This window comes from Notamacropus eugenii, chromosome 3 (assembly GCF_028372415.1).
Source record: "Notamacropus eugenii isolate mMacEug1 chromosome 3, mMacEug1.pri_v2, whole genome shotgun sequence".
Lineage (NCBI taxonomy): Eukaryota > Metazoa > Chordata > Mammalia > Diprotodontia > Macropodidae > Notamacropus > Notamacropus eugenii.
This window is the reverse complement of record NC_092874.1, coordinates 187,086,603-187,103,076: the sequence shown is the minus strand read 5'-3', so window position 1 is coordinate 187,103,076 and position 16,474 is coordinate 187,086,603. Positions and strand designations below refer to the sequence as shown.

Sequence of the window (16,474 nt, the reverse complement as noted above, 5' to 3'; positions counted from 1 at the left end):
TTAAGTAAATTTACTTGATTTACATTCTTACTATGTCATTTAAGAAGAAATGAAGCAAAACCTAATAATTAAGCAATTTGTTTCTGGATTCTTGGGGTGGGTGCTTAATGAGTCAAAGAGTTGAAAAGGGGGAGCCCAATACCTGCTATTAAAGGTATTTTTTCCATCAAGGCTGATTTCTAGTTGATTTCTCATTGGTCCAGAGCAGATGGGCCTTAGGGAAAAAAGGAGTGATTATAGTGCCCCAGTCCCCTCAGTCCAGCTGACTTCTTAATATTAGACCAGCTTATGATAAATCTTCACATCCTTAAGATAGTTATATCCATACAAAATGACCATGACCTTGGTCATCTTTATTTTGAAATCTAAAGAGATTTTGAAATCTCTTTATTTTGAAATCTCGTCATTTTTTTGCATAACTGTCAAAAATGTGACATGGAAGACATAAAGCTGAACTTGGACACAGAAAACATGGGTTTAAATACTACCTCTTCAACCTGAACAAGTCACTTAATCTCAACCTATTCTAGTCCTAGTCTCCTCATGCATAAAATTGAAGTAACATTAATTGTAACATGTGTTTCACAGTATAGTTATGAGGCTCAAGTGAAATAATGTTTATAGAATGCTTTGCAATCTTACAAGTATGACATTAATGTTAGCTATTAGCAATAGGAAACATGTGCCAATATTCATAAAACTGCCATCAAACATACCTTTATTGAAAGTGTAGTTGGATTATACTCTTTAAATTCATTGGGAGTGAAGTTTAATTTAGGATTTCTCAGGATTTCTGGTTTTAAAAGATATCCACAGCCACCATTATCTAGAAATTTCCCATTCTGCAGATCCATAGGTAATCCAGGGGTTTGGAAATTTAAGGCAACTGTGAAAAAAAAGAACATTATTGTTATATTTTGTGGAAAAGAAGGCTGCATTTAAGAAACATCAAGTTAATTAATCCATTTAAAATTAATCATGCTATATTTTTTAAAAGTATGTGACACTGGAACAGTATTCTTATTTTGGTTCCTTTTGTCAGCTATCCATAGGCTGTCATCAATTTTTGTGCAAATGAACTGAAAGGATTAATTACTAAGATAAATTATGATACAAATCACAGAGAAGTTGATTCTTTTAAATCCTATTCAGTACATATTGCAGAGGAGAAATAGATAAGAAAAGAAAGGGCTAAGAAATAGCAGAGAAAAATAATCTTTAGGATTCATTGATTAATTTCTTCTAATATTCCTCAACTCTTTAAGAGGTAAAGGTAGCATCAGAATAATGAATTTTGGAGAAGAAAAAGATTTCCTCTAATTGATAAACTGGGGAACCAGGAGAACTTGACAAAAAAGGCAGATGAGTTCCAATTTCAATCTAACAGTCATTCGGACAAGGTTCAAGTTGGTTGCCTTGCACATAGAACTAGACTGTTAAAAAAAAAATCCTGGTTATGGTGGTCTTTCTCAGCCCAGGAAGTGAAAAGGTTATTGCTTTCTGGGAACTAGAAGCCAGGTTCAAGTCCTATTTTTCACATATACCTACTGAGTGACCTTGAACAAGTCAATCTCTCCCTATCTATGGATCCTCCTTGCTACCTTCAAACTTATCCAAGTCTCCTACGTCCTTCAAAAAAAAAAAACAAAACACCCTTCACTTTGTCCAGTCATCCTTGATTGCTATTATCTACTGTTCCTCTTCCTCTTTTCAGCTAAACTTCTAAAAAAGCCCCTTCTAGTAGGTGTTTTCACTTTCTCTCTTGTCACTTTCTTTTAAACCCTCAGCAGTTTTGCTTTGGCTTTTAACGTCATTCATTTAACTAAAATCACTCTCTCCAAAGTTACTGAGAAACTCTTAATTGCCAGATCTAATGACCTTTTCTTGGTCCTCATACTTAATAAATCTTCTGCAACCTATAACATTATCAATCATTATTTCCTCCTGTATATTCTCGCCTTTATATGCTTTCATGACAATGTTCTCTCCTCTGGTTCTCCTTTCTGCATAACTTTTCCTTTTCAATGTTCTTTCCTCAATCTTCATCAAAGTTACACTACCCAAAGGAATACAAATTATGTTGGAGTTTGGGGGGGTCGATTTTTTTTCTCTTCCTACTTATTTATTCTATTATTAAAAAAAACTGGAACAATTAACCCATTTGTCCCATGCAGTTTCATTTATGATTTCTTGAAATAGAACTCTGATAAACCAGCTTTGATAAAGCCCATTGGGATTCAGATAGAACTACTTGATCATGCCTTAAAACCACACTACTCTAGCTCTCACTGATTGGCCAATAATAGGTCCTAGCCCAAGCCTCACTTGGTCATTGTTTGGGTTTGATGGCTCAGAGTGAGTGTAAATAACAATTGTTTCTATTCTGTCCAGAAACCACTCCCAATCTGATTTTTTTAAGTAAGCAAACTAGGCTATCTTTTTCCATATTTCTTACTTAGCCTTAAATCACTAAATGGGTGTTGCCTCAGACAAACTGAGACCTGGGAAAGACCTTAACTTAAAAAGTCTCCCACTATAGCTGGGGTCATTTCCAGCTTTCTTGATCTGTGTCTTGTCACTGGACTCAGATGACCCTGGAGGAGAGAATGAGGTTGAGGACTTTGCACATCTCTGCCTCACTTAAATCCAATTCACTTATAAGTCAAGACGTCACCCTCCTGATGTCATTGTTTCTCTTTAAATGAATGAAGGTCAAACAACTCACCAATCATGGGTGGTTCCAAAGGGTCTGTCCTATATCTTCTCTTTTTACTCTGTACTTTCTCACTTGATGATCTCATCAGCTCCCATGGGTAATTATCATCTCTGTACAGATGATTCTTAGATCTACATAGTCCCAGATCACCAATAACCTTTTGGACATTTTGAACTAGGTGTTCTATAGGCATTTTAAATTCAACATGTCTAAAACAGCACATAAATGGTAAATAAAAAGCAAATTCACACCCTAGTTACTTAAGAGTTCCCTTACCACCATTTTAATGTAAAAATTGCTTTACTTCTTGGAGCATATGATTTTTTAAAAATATCACTACTGAGACTCAGTCAACATTTTGAGATACCTAGTATATTATTAATTCTAAGAGAGAAGGAAAGAAGGGAACCAGCTTCTACTTCAGTAAAAATCAATAACATAGTGAATTACCAATATATCATTAAAATATTCTTCATTGCATATTTTGTAAGTAAAGATGCAACTGCTCTACATACCCATCTGACATCCTACATTCCAAAATTCTTGAGGAATGTAATTAGAAGAGTCTGTTCTGGTTGCTTTTGGATAAATTCTTGTAATGAAACTGTTGGTATGTGTGATAAATTCACGAGCTAAAAAAAGTATTATTGGAACATTGTGAAATATTTCTGTATTTAAAATAAGTGAAACAAGCAGTTCTTGATATTCTTGTTTGTGCGAATTCATATTATTCTTTTCTTTCAGCATAAATATTTTAGTATTTTTAATACTTTTAGCACATCATATTAGTAAAAGTATATATATTGAAAATAATTATACCTTACACTTGTTTAGTACTCGATAGTTTTAAAAGAGCTCTTTTAACCTTGTGAAGGAGATAGAGCAAAGATTGTTTTCCCTATTTTATAGAGAAGAAAATAAAGAATTAGAGAGATTAAGCATTTAACCTCCTTTCATGGTCTGGTCCAGAAATTCTTTGGTCAAGGGATCTTAGAATTAGACCTGAAGGGGGCTATTGGAAGTCATCTTTTTGAACTCCTGGTTTTACAGATGACAGAACTGAGGCCCAGAGGGCTGAAATTTGTCCACGGTCATACAGGTTGTGTCAAAGATATAAGAAAAACCTTTAGCAGGATAGAAGCATATAACATAAAGACACAAATAACCAGCATTTCTAAAAATCACTAACAATAAACAGAAGATGATAATAAGAGAAGTAAAAATTGAACAACCACAACAATATGTAGTAGATACTTGGGTCTTACCCCACTATGGGACAAACACAGAAATAAAGAATCAACCATCTGAAGACATAGCTATCTAATAGATATTGTTAGCCTTGAAATCGGGAAACATGGATTAAAGCCCAACCCCAAGCACATATCAGTGTGCATAACGATAAGTGGGTCACCTAAACACTCATTTTCCTCACCTGTAAAGCACACGTATACTACCTGCCTCTCAGAGTTCTTCTGAGGAAAGAACTGTGTAAACTTTAAAGCTCAGTATAAATTTAAATTGTTACTACTGCTATTTTTGTTCCAAGCACAGGTCAAGACAATAGAATAAAAATGAATATGTTGACTAAATTAATTTACAGATATAATGTAATGCCAACCAAAGTAATAACTGCCTACTTTATGAAGGATAGACACCAGATCTGTGACTTTCTTAGTATAAGCAGCTTCTATGTCAGGAAACTCCTTATATAAATTCAGGTTAGTACCTTTGCTACAACTTGCAGTCCTAGAGTTGACTAGAGCAGTGATGAGTTAAGTGACTTGCCCAGAGTCACATAAACAGTATACGTCAGAGATGGGACTTGAACCCAGGTTTTGTGGCTTCAAGACTAAATCTCTATCTACTATACTAGTGGTATCCAACTCAGGTAGAAATAGGGGCCACTAACCTAAGGACCACATAATGACTTAGAAAATCACATGTCAGCATAATTATTTATGTTCTATTGTATTTTTATTTTGTTAAATACTTTCCCAATTGCAACTTTTAATCTGATTTGTATGATATTGGGGAGTGTTTGACCCTCCCTCTCCTCCACTCCTGCTACCTCTACCCTGTGACCCTCAGGCCTGGAATACTTCTGCTCTACTCCATACTGCCTCTCTCTATAAACATAAAATTTATGTATAAAAATGATTAAGTAAATGAGGATCAAAGAGAATTATGGGAAGAAGGAAAATTATGCTACAAATCAATAATTATCAAAACTATCTGGTAATGGACACAAAATGGAAAAATAATTCTCAGGAAAAAACATAGATGTCAAAATTAAAATTAAAGACATACAATAGATTAAAGTTTGACACAGCCAGGCTAGTAGGTGGCACAGTAGATAGAGTACTAAATTCCAAAGTCAGGAAGACCTAAATTTAAATCCTGCTTCAAACATGAGTTGTGTGATCCTGGGTGAGTCATTCAATTTTTCTTAGCCTCAGTTTCCTCACTTATTGTAATGCCAATCAACACAGCACTTGTGAGGGCTACTGTTGTGAATAATTTTAAGGGTCTAATTGCAAGGGTCTGTATTCATTCAGAACTAAACCTTATTCAAGAAACTAAAGCATTCACAACCCATAACAGCATAGCAACTTATTACCAGGGTGACCACATGGCCTTAAATAAAACATATCATTCAATATGTAATATATTGTCCTAAAATATTTGTTTATACAATCAGGTGATGCTGGGCCAGGGTCTCCCCTTAACACAACACATCTCCAGAGGTAACAGAGAACACAACACCCTCCACTCCTAGGTCACAGTATGTTACAATCTCCTCATTCAAAATAGATTGCCTAAATTCTAAAAGTCTTCTTGGGCATGTTTCCTTTCCATGCTGCCATTACAGGCTCCCACCTGGCACTCTCAGGTATACACTTGCTCCAAGTCTTAACATTGCTCCAGCCTCTGCTTCCAAGTCCTGAGGGGCAGCTGGGCAACAAAGGTTTCATCTTGATTCAGGCCTCAATTCATTCCCATGGCTCTGCCTCCTTCTGTGTCTGTGATCCTGCTGTTCCCAACTCCTGCCTGGATTCTGATGCAGGTAGCTTTCTGCTCCTGCTCCATGTGTCACCTCACAGGAGGAGGGGCTACTCCACTAAAGCTCTGCCTCCAGTCATAGCCTTGGCTTTGAGAAGCTCAAAAGCAACTTCTCCCTTGGCTTCTTTTTTACCTCTGTAGGAGCTTTAGCTCCAAAACATAACACAATGACTGGGAAACAAGAGGCAAGTATTCTAGTCTCACTAAATTCCATACTTTCCTCTAGTCTGCACAGATCCTGCCAACAGGAAGGCTGCCAGCACAAGTTCATTCTTAATCTATGAGAGATCTCCTCTTTGCTAAGCAAGTTCCCACTACTTAGCAAGTTCCTTCAGCTGCTGCTACTTCTAGTTCTCTCAATACTCATTTTCTCTTCTTTACATTCATTTTCTCTTTGTGCTTAATGCTCATTTTCTTCTTCTAGGTTCACATTCATAACGAGGGGACCCCTTAACAACAGCTACCCAGTCTTGTCCAGGACATCAAGAGTTCTCAGGTGAAACATTCTTCCCACAAGTGAGCCTCAAGGCAATATACACTGTTATATACATGGTTTTCCTTGGCACCTGATTGACTCAGGGCAGAAGTGCATAGTGCCAAAACTCTGCACCTGATTGGCTTAGTGCCCAAAGGTATGAAAGTCAATGTGTCTCAGCATCTAATGGGTTACAGCTGTAGATTACCAGGGCTCAAAGGAGATTAATCCTTCAGATGTTTACAGTTAAACCTGAGCCTGGAAAACTGAACTCAAAAAGAAAAGCAACAAAAATCCCACCTTGTTTACATTCATACCTATAAAAATATAGTAATAATAGCACCTACCTCACAGAGTTGTGGAGAATCAAATGACAAAATGTAAATTGATACATTAGTATTAGTTATTATTATCACTAAACTTTGTGGAAATAAATTGTACAAAGTTAATATCAAATTTATCAATGATCATAAAAACATAATGCTATATCCATTGTGATTATAGAGAGAAGAAAGATGTTTATGTATTCAACAAATACAGAAAATTATAGAGGGAAATAAATGGATTTATAAAAATAGCTTTTATATAACCAAAAAAATGTCTGGACTACAAAGGAAAGAACCTTATGAGAATAAAATTTTTCTTTAAATTCTTTCATGAAAATTTGACATCTGAAAGAAACCTATATTCAAGAAACAAAACATAAGGGAATATTGAAAAGTGATTCTCTGAAGAAGAAACAAATTATCAATAATCAAATAAAATTATTCAAACTTTCTAAGAACCCAAAATGCAAATTCAAATAATTTTGAGGTACCTTACGCAATTAAATTAACAGATATTTCAATAATTCCACTCAATTTCATCAAGTATTTATTAAGCATCTACTATGTATAATATATGTTGTTTTTCAGTCACTTAGTCATATTTGAGTCTTCATAATTCCCTTTTGGGGGTTCTACAAAGATACTGAAGTAGTTTGCCATTTCCTTCTCCAGCTCATTTACAGATAAGGAACTGAGGCAAATACGGTTAAGTGACTTGCCTAGGGTCACAGAGCTCAGGCCAGTTTTGTGTTCAGGAAGATGAGTCTTCCTGACTCCAGGCCTGGTGCTCTATTCACCATGCTACCTAGCTGCCCATGTATTTTCATATATACATTTACATACACAAAAATGTGTATATGCACATGTATGAACATGCATGTATATATACATACATATATACACGCACATATATAAATACACACATGATATGTACAAAGGAAAAAACAAAATAAAACTTAAGCTCGAAGAACTTAAATTCTACTGGAAGCAATACAATTACATCCTGACTTGCCAGTATAGAGAGCATTGCTGGGAGTAGGGGTGGGAGTGGGGGTTCACTCAATATACCAAAACCAACCATAACTAACAAATTCACCTCTTATCCAAAGTTCACAGGACTCATGCAGTTTGAGCTTAGCATTGGTTGAGGAATCCAGGAAAAAGGAAAATAGAGAATCCATAATGGCCAAAGTATGTGGAGGAGCAAGGGAATTATTCTAAATGAATCTACTTCCTTATTATAAGCCAGAAGCACAAGAAGCAAGCATTCCAACCATTCCATGATTATTTGCTGTCTAAGACATATTCCTATTGACAGGAATAAAAAATGGTTTTCCACCTATATTGACTAGCATGATTTAATGATGGGGGCACAGGTTGAGACTGAACAAAGGAATCTGTTCTTAAAAAGATAAGAGACATTTCTCCCTTTCAATGGAAGGTGAGGTAAGGGAGATGAGGGGTGACTCCTGAATTGCCATAGACAAGAGGTAGCACAGAAATCATTATTATCTGTTAGACTTTATAAGAGCAACTCTTGAAATACGCGAGACAAGAGAAAGACAACTTTCTGGGAAAACTGATGATGAAGCTGATGACTGGCAAGAGGGCTGGCATGGTATTGCTATGACTGGCCAATTACCAAGAAGATTTTTATTATGAAACCTAATTCTCCATCAAAACTTAGAAGTGAGGCCTGCAATATAAAATTGTTAGTTATTACACTCTATTTCAGTGATGTCAAATACAAGTAGGAATGAGGATCACTAAACCATACACTGAGATCCCTGTGGTTGCTTGTTGACTTAAGAAACCATATATTAACATTATATATGTTTTACTGGAAGCAGTTAGGTAGCTCAATAGATAGAGCACTGAGCCTGGAATCAGGAAGATATGAGTTCAAGTTCAACCTCAGATACTTACTAGCTGTACGACCTGGGCAAGTTATTTAATCTCTCTGCCTAAAGGGTAAACCAATCCACTAAGTGTGCCAAAACCAAAGCAAAATATTGGCATTCTAGTCCACTGGATCACAAAGAGTCAAACAGGACTAAACAACAATTGCAATTGTTTTATTGTTTAAAATTCCCCAGTTACATTTTAATTTGTTTCAGCCACACTTGGGGACATTGTGAGCCACCATAAAGACCATGGGTTGTGTGTTGGATACTTCTGCTCTAGATCATCATCATCATTTTATTTTATTATCTCTGTTTCATGTGTAGGCTTATTTCAGATAGGACCTAGTTCAAGTTTATTTTATACATGAGTTTTCTTCCTCTACATTAATGAGCTTTCCTTATATGGGAGCTTCTACATGTGGGAACCCACTTATACCTGTGGAGAGCTTGTGTATGTGTTACACACAAGAATTCATGCTCATCTTTCTAGTTCTTTTACATGTTTTAGTATGCAATAATTATAAAGATAAGAAATAATTCAAAGATAATTTGAGGAGAGGGCAGCTGGGTGGCACAATGGAGAGAGCATCCACAGGCCTGAAGTTTCAAAGACCTGAGTTTAAATCTGCCCTCAGACATTTAGTAGCTGTGTGATCCCAGGCAAATTACTTAACCCCATTTGCCTCAGTTTCCTCATCTGTAAAATGAGTTGGAGAAGAAAGTAGCAAAGTACTCCCATGTCTTTGCCAAGAAAACTCCAAATGGAGTTGTGAAGAGTTAGACTCATCTGAAATGACCTAAAAACAAAAAATTTGAAAAGGAGATAATTTGAGGAAGGGAAAAGTACTAATTGTTGGGAGGAAAGTAAATAGGCCAGTTGGATTAGAATATGGAGTGTGTGAAGGTAAAGACTATGTAAAAGGTCTTGACAAGTAGACTCAAGCCAAACTGTGTAAAGCTTTAAGTATCAAACAGAAAACCTGGTAATTTTTTTATATGAAGTAATTAGCTATTGAAGATTCTTGAACAAGAAAATTTCATAGCATAACGTATGCTTTAGGAAGATTATTTTATCAGTCACTTGGAGGGTATATTGAAGAGAGAAGAGGCGGGAAGTAAGAAGACAAATTAGAAGTATTTTCAATAATCTAGATGAAAGATAATAAGGAGTTGACCTACCTAGTATTTGTGAATGCATGTCCAGTGCTAAGTCTACTGTAGAGAACAATACTCTGACACCCACCTCCTGGGAGTCTATTCTTTCTCTTACATGGCAGTTTTTCAAACACTTATGACAAGGGGTGTGGGGGTAAATGTTTAACAGCTGGCTTTCAAAAAGTTTAGCCTGCATTATAAATATCTCCCCTATCATTTTCTTACATCTAATCAACAAAACTATAAATCAACCCAATTTTTGTGTTTGCAAGTTTGAAAGGTGTAAATGTTCACATTTAAAATTTAATAATAGGCATTGAGAGCCAGTATAAGCTAGCCCTAGCATACCCTTGCTTGTAATCCTGTCTCCCCTAGGTCTCCTCTTCTCTAGATTAAAAATCTGCAGTTGTGTCAGCAGATCCTCCTATAGCATAAGCTCATCTCGGTTACCACCCCGCTCTGGATACTAGTGTACTAAAGATCTTCATCTGGGGCCTTTTAATATTATGTGGGTACTAATGAAACACTTGTGTTGTTCAACTGTCTCTCTCATTATGTGTTATATAGTACTTTTCTGATCACAAATAAGACCATACTATTTCCCTGATGAATTTTTTCAGCCACTTCATCACACATGTCTTCAGTGGAAGCATCCTCATAATTTACTTACCTGTGCTTCTCCATGATCTTTGGAGTTACTCTTTACTTTGAAATGTTGGAGACTATGGTGGCAAGTTAGGGAGTATTCGAGTGCTTAGTAATTGCTTTCTGATCCATTTCAGAAATATATGTGATCTACTAAACAAAAAGCCCTAAGGGAATATTAACTTATTTATTGTACCCATAGCATTCTTTAGAGTCTAAGGACTGACTTGAGAAAGTTAAATAAGAAATTCAATCTATGAAAAAGCTTAATTTTGCTAATCTTGCATAACCTGATCTGTGTAGTCCCCAGTCTAATAATGGTTATTTATGTGGAAGTGTGTGGCAGCAAGCACCCTGACACATCTAGGATGACCTGCTAGCACAGGTTCTTAGATCTACTTTCTTAAAAAGAAAGCAACTTTTGAGGGGTCAACAATCTTCTTTAATCACATATACCAACAGAGAAAATACAAGCAGAGAAATAAGGACCAACAGACAAGGCTTCTTAGTGTCTGACTATAAGAAAAACATATGTTGCAGATCAACAGATATATCCAGCTGTCTGATCATTACATACATATGCAGTTACCAGAGAGAGAAGCACCAACATCTGGTTATTCAAAGTCGGGGGACTCCTTAACAGCTACCCAGTCCCATCTGGCGCACAAACCTTCTTCCAAAGAGTAAGCCCCACAGCAAAACCTCACCTCAAAGTATATAGACTCTTTTCAGAACTGGAGGGCATCTCGTGACCCAGTGCCTGAACAGAACTTAACAAAAGGTGTAGGCCTTCCTACAAAACAAGCCTCCCTTAATCAAGCTTCCTTTAATGGGCTCTACCAGAGGTCTATTAATAGTGGGAGGGAGTAGGGGAAGATCTTTAACTCTCATTGCCTGTGGTTGTTTACATTACAAAGCGTAATGCTCTCAGGGCCAGTTTTTCTGACACTATCTAAAGTCAAGAGAATAGGTTAAATAAATTTGCCACAAATAAATAAAGTCAGACATAGGATAATTGAGTCTTTCTCACCTTCCATTTCTCTTTCCTTCAGGCCATCAACTAATAACAACACTGAAAGATCCCAAAGTGTAAATTTTGGGGCAAAGATAACAGATAAAACTTTGTCATTCTTCCAATAACTACCTATATATTTTGGGAAGCAAATACAATTGGCAAAACATCACCAACATATGCTAAAGACGGGATCTTTCTTATCTATAGGGGAAAGCTTGGAAGTCATCTTTGATGCTGCCATCTCTATGAGCCATCTGGGCTGCTGCTACACCATGTGGATGATCTGACATCTCAGGCACCAGTCCAGATGGCAAGAAATTCAGTTGAAGCCCTGAAGACCTTCACTCTACTTCAATTTCCAGCTGTTCCAAGGTCCCATATAGCTACAAAAATATCCCTCAATAAGTTCATTAAGCTACATAAGTTTTTGCACAGACCATCTTTACTTTAGTCAGACTGATGATTTACAACAAAATCTTTTATGAAAGGATCCACTTCTAAGTGATAATGAAATGTAGGCAAGAAAACTTGATCAATTTTCCTTCTAATTTATCCCTAACCCAGAACTGAACTCAGACACATAGCATCACTGGGAAATTTTTGCTATTTTTACCTTATTTTTGCATCATAGAGAAGTTTAGAAGCATTAAATGTAATACCTAGTTTCCTAAATCCTATCAAATTGACTCTTCTCTATATATTCATTTCAGAGAGCAGGTTTTTTGTCCAAGTGCAATACATGTCTAAGACATATGAGTTCAGGGACTTAATCAATGGAGTCTTTATCCAAAATTAAGTCATAATTTGTGCAACATGCATCTTCATTTAGTCTTTTGAGTGGTCATGGAAAAAATTTAAGATGCCCCAGTACATACTGGACTACATTAATCTTAGCATTCTTGTTATAAATTAAATAAAATAAAAACCAGTAGGAAATTGTAATTAAATGAAATGAAAGCTCACACATTTTCCCTTAGACAAGTACAAGAGATGGTGGAGCTAACTATTCCATACTGCCCTCAAATGACATCATTTTATGGGATGTTTGTTCATCTTGTTTTGGATTGTTTATGATGAGCAAAAGGAAAAAACATGAAAATAATTATAACTTATGTGTTCTTTTCTTTTACAAAGGATGAAGGCAAGAATTCCACAAAGAACTGACAATATCCTCAAAACCAATTCAACAAAACACTTACTACAAATGTAGGGAAATGAACAAAGGAAAATTCTATTTTGGATCTCATTTTCACTAAAAAGAAAGAACTGGTTGCTAAGGTAAAAATTATAGAAACCCTTTACATGTCATTTATGGAAAATGTATTAGTTTCCTACTACATGCCCAACAATATGCTAGGCACTGGAAATAAAGGGGCAAAAATGAAATAGCCTGAGTGCCTCAAGCTACTTCTATGTTGTTGGAGGGTAAGCAAGATGGGGACAGTGTGGTATAGTACAAAGAAGACATCAGAAAACCTAGGTTTGAATATCACTTCTGCCACTTATTACTACCTTTTTGACCAGAGCAAATTTCTTAAATCCTCTGAATCTCGTTCTCCTTATCTGCAAAATGAGGAGGTTGGACTAAGTGACCTTTAAAGTCCCTTCTAGAACAAAATCTTTTATCCTATACACATTTACAAAAAAACAAAGAAACTTTTTTTAATTAAAGGGTAGTAACTGAAGAGATTTGGAAGGGTCTTACATAGGAGGTAGGACTTGAACTGAATGCCAAAGAACACTAGGGACCAAGAGGAAATGGAGGGAAGGAGGTATAATCCAAAAATGAGGAGTAACCTATCCAAAGGCATTGAGGTGGGAGATTGAATGCCATATATGGGTAACGACAAATAGAACAATTTGGCTAGACATCGAGTATATAATGAGAAGTGATGTAAAATAACTCTGGAAGAAAAAGTTGGAGAAAGATTAAGAAAGTTCCTACATACTAAAGGGGTTTATGTCTTATCCCAAATGAAAAGCCACTGAAACTTCTTGATCAGGGAAGTGGCATGGTCAGACTTATGCTTTGGGAACATTGATTTGGCAGTGGTGTAAAGGATGAGAAGAGAGGAGAAAGACTTGTATCAGGGCCAAGTGATAGGTGATAACTGCCTGAATTAGGAACCTGATCATGCAAATGGAAAAAGAGGAACATATATGAACGATGTAGAAGTAGAATCAACCAGTCTTTGGAAATGATCAAAGTAGAACTTGGGGAGGGGGACATGACCATTGCGTCTTAAGAGTTTTAGACAGAGAAGATAGGGAGAACAGGTCTAACATAAAACTCACATTTTGGAAAAAAAAGATTTCAAAGAGTTTATGGAAATAAGATGATCCTTTGGACTAAAATTTCACAGGATAGGAATCTCTCAAAAATGAAATTCTAGACATAAATAGAAACAATTCCAGTGAGGAGAAAAAGGGAGGATATTCTGATAAGACTAATATGGAGTCACATAAACTTCATTCACCAACCAACTTAGATGTTTAAAAAGATATTTATGGAAAATGGAAGCAAGAACAAGTAACAAAGGATGGATGTAAACATGTAGCAGACTAACAAGAAATAGTGTCAGGAGTGCAAAAACATAGTAATTTCTCTAGTAAGGAAAACTATGGATAACAAAAAGGGAATTTCTGTAGTAATATTGAGGAAATACATAGGACAACTACTCAAGGTGAGTGGGATTATGATGATAACTGATTATAGCAAGAAGGCAGTGTTCACTGACTCAAGGAGAAAATTGTCTTTGGCCTGGAAAAAACAGAACAAAAATTACTAATACAGTTGATACTTAAGATAAGTAAGGAGATAGTAAGAAAACACAAGTCAGTTAGAACAAATGAATTAATATGTTAGGTAATGAAATATCTGTCATTGCCTATGACCTTTGAAAGATCATTGAAAATAGTAACCATACTGCAAGGTGAGGGAAGGGAAAATATCCTTATTTTCAAAAAATAAGATGAAAATGTATCCTGTAAACTAAAGAATGGTGACTTTGACTTCAATTCTGCCCCAAATTCTAAAATGAATAATTAAAAATATGGTCAGTGAACATTTGGAAAATGAAACAACAGTTAAAAAGAACTGGTACATCCTCATCCCAGGTACCCTTTGATGGTCACATATCCCAGGCCCCATTAGATTTTAAGCAACTTGAGGGCAGGGACAGTCTCTTTTTTTTTGTTCATTTATATGCCTAGTGTTTAGCAAGGTCTTGGCACACAGTAAGCACTTACTAAATGTTAATCAAATTGAATTAAATACAGAAATAAAACATTTGATTACACGATAAACTTTCATTGTCATACAGTTCAAATCAGTTTTTATTTTTCCTTAGTAAGATGAAGTATGTTTTTTTTCAAAAGTATTTCTGTAAATTGTTAATTTGTTTATCACTTGGAGAATGTCTATTAATATTCTCTCTGACAAAAAATAATCTATCTATAACTGCTTTAGGGAGAGGAGTCCCGTGTATTATTAACATTGTATGGGTTTTTGTTTAGACACAATGATTATCATTCATTTCATCACACCAAAACTCTATGTTAAGAATTATATAGATATTAATTGTTCTAAATTAGTTATTTCTTATTATGATTTGACTTTGCCTGATGTTAGTCAGTTTCTTTACATAACCTCAGTTTTCTCCTTGGTAGCCCTATGTTTGGTGTGTCTTGCCCAGGAAAGGCAAAGGTATTTGTAAATAATATCCTCATTCTGTGTTTTGATTTCATTTCTGAAATTAAGCCCAAAGTCTTCAGTTTCATTTCTTCCTTGACATGTGTTAAGAATTTTGCATATACTGGGCACCAATCATGTTAGCTCAGTGATGGTCTGGTGCCCTCAGCTTTTAGATACCATGAACCACCTCATAAATCTTCCTAACGGTAGGTGCAGCCAATGAGCAGCTGCAGCTACATGCACTACTATGAAACAGTCAGACTAATAGTTATGGATCTTATGCAGACATACTGCCTTCCATTTCTGTAGAGGAAACTAAGTTTCAGAAGCCTTCTGTGAAGGAGCCGTTCTATCATTTATTATATTAATGGAATGAAAAATTTCTATTTCATGGGTAATACATCTTATGTTTTTATTCAGGTGGACCTCATTTAACAATGTAGATGACATCACTATTTCATATCTTTCTTCTTTGGGGGTTCTCCCTCTTAAAATAACTTTGCTTCTCAAGCTTCTAAAATATAGAGGACCTTTTTGTTGATAATTTATTTGTTTTCAGTTTTCAACAATCACTTCCATAAGTTTTAAATTTTTCTGTCCCTCCCTTCCAAGGGGGCTTTTTTTATGTTGCATTGTTTATTTTGTTCTTTGTGCTGCAGTGGATAGAGCAGTGAGCCTGGAGTGAGGAAGACCCAAGTTCAAATACAGCCTCAGACACTTTCTAGCTTAGTGACCCTGGGCAAGTCACTTAGCCACTTTATGCCTCAGTTTCTTCAACTGCAAAATAGTGATGATCATAACAGCATCTGGCTCCCAGGGTTGTTGTGAGGATAATATGAGATAATATTTATAAAGCACTTAGCACATAATAGGCACTTAACGAATTCTTATTCCTTTCCTTTTCTTTGTGTTACCTTTTGTCTTTTGTTAATTGTTAATTAAGGGTATCAAGAATTTCTAATATATTTTTATTTTTCAGATTCCACTTGACATGTTTCTTTTCCAGTAACTTTAATTAGATATTATGGTGTTTATGTTTTGCTACATGTACTGACTACATATTTATATAATCTTGCAATGGTTTTTCGCAGGTCTTCAGTGGCTTTCTCAATACACTTTTTCAAGGGTAGGCATTTTACACTTGTCCTAAGTAGTATTACTGAGTAGCTCCACCTTTACTCCTAGGGCCCTCACCATGACAACGACTTTTTTTATATGTATGTGTATGTCTCTGTATGTATATGTATGCATATGTGTATATCCAAATACATACACATACATACAGAAACACATACTTGTATGGCTCCTAAAATCTTTTTACACCCTCAAATAGTGGGGAAATGTATCATTTATGCTAGCTTTTACTGATCCCACCCTTTGGAAATTATTCTCTTTGGGTTTCTAAAGCCCTTTATAACCTAACCTTTTCAGTTTTTCTACTTCTCCTATGCCTTATACTCCTCCACCCCTCCTTCCATGTACTT

At 35.7% G+C, this 16,474-nt stretch overlaps 1 protein-coding gene across 6 annotated transcripts in view; it reads right to left on the bottom strand.

Annotated features, from left to right (window-relative positions):
- The window catches only part of PLCZ1 (phospholipase C zeta 1), a 103,475-nt gene that overhangs the window by 24,131 nt on the left and 62,870 nt on the right, over positions 1-16,474 (bottom strand). For all 6 annotated transcript variants that reach the window (XR_011977015.1, XR_011977016.1, XR_011977018.1 and 3 more), the window contains 2 exons: positions 3,232-3,348; positions 717-886 (listed from right to left, as the gene is read on the bottom strand). Coding sequence is in view for 1 of the 6 variants with exons in the window: in XM_072653605.1 (XP_072509706.1) it covers positions 717-886; positions 3,232-3,348 (287 nt within the window). In the remaining 5 variants the exon portion in view is untranslated. The remainder of the gene's footprint in view (positions 1-716; positions 887-3,231; positions 3,349-16,474) is intronic.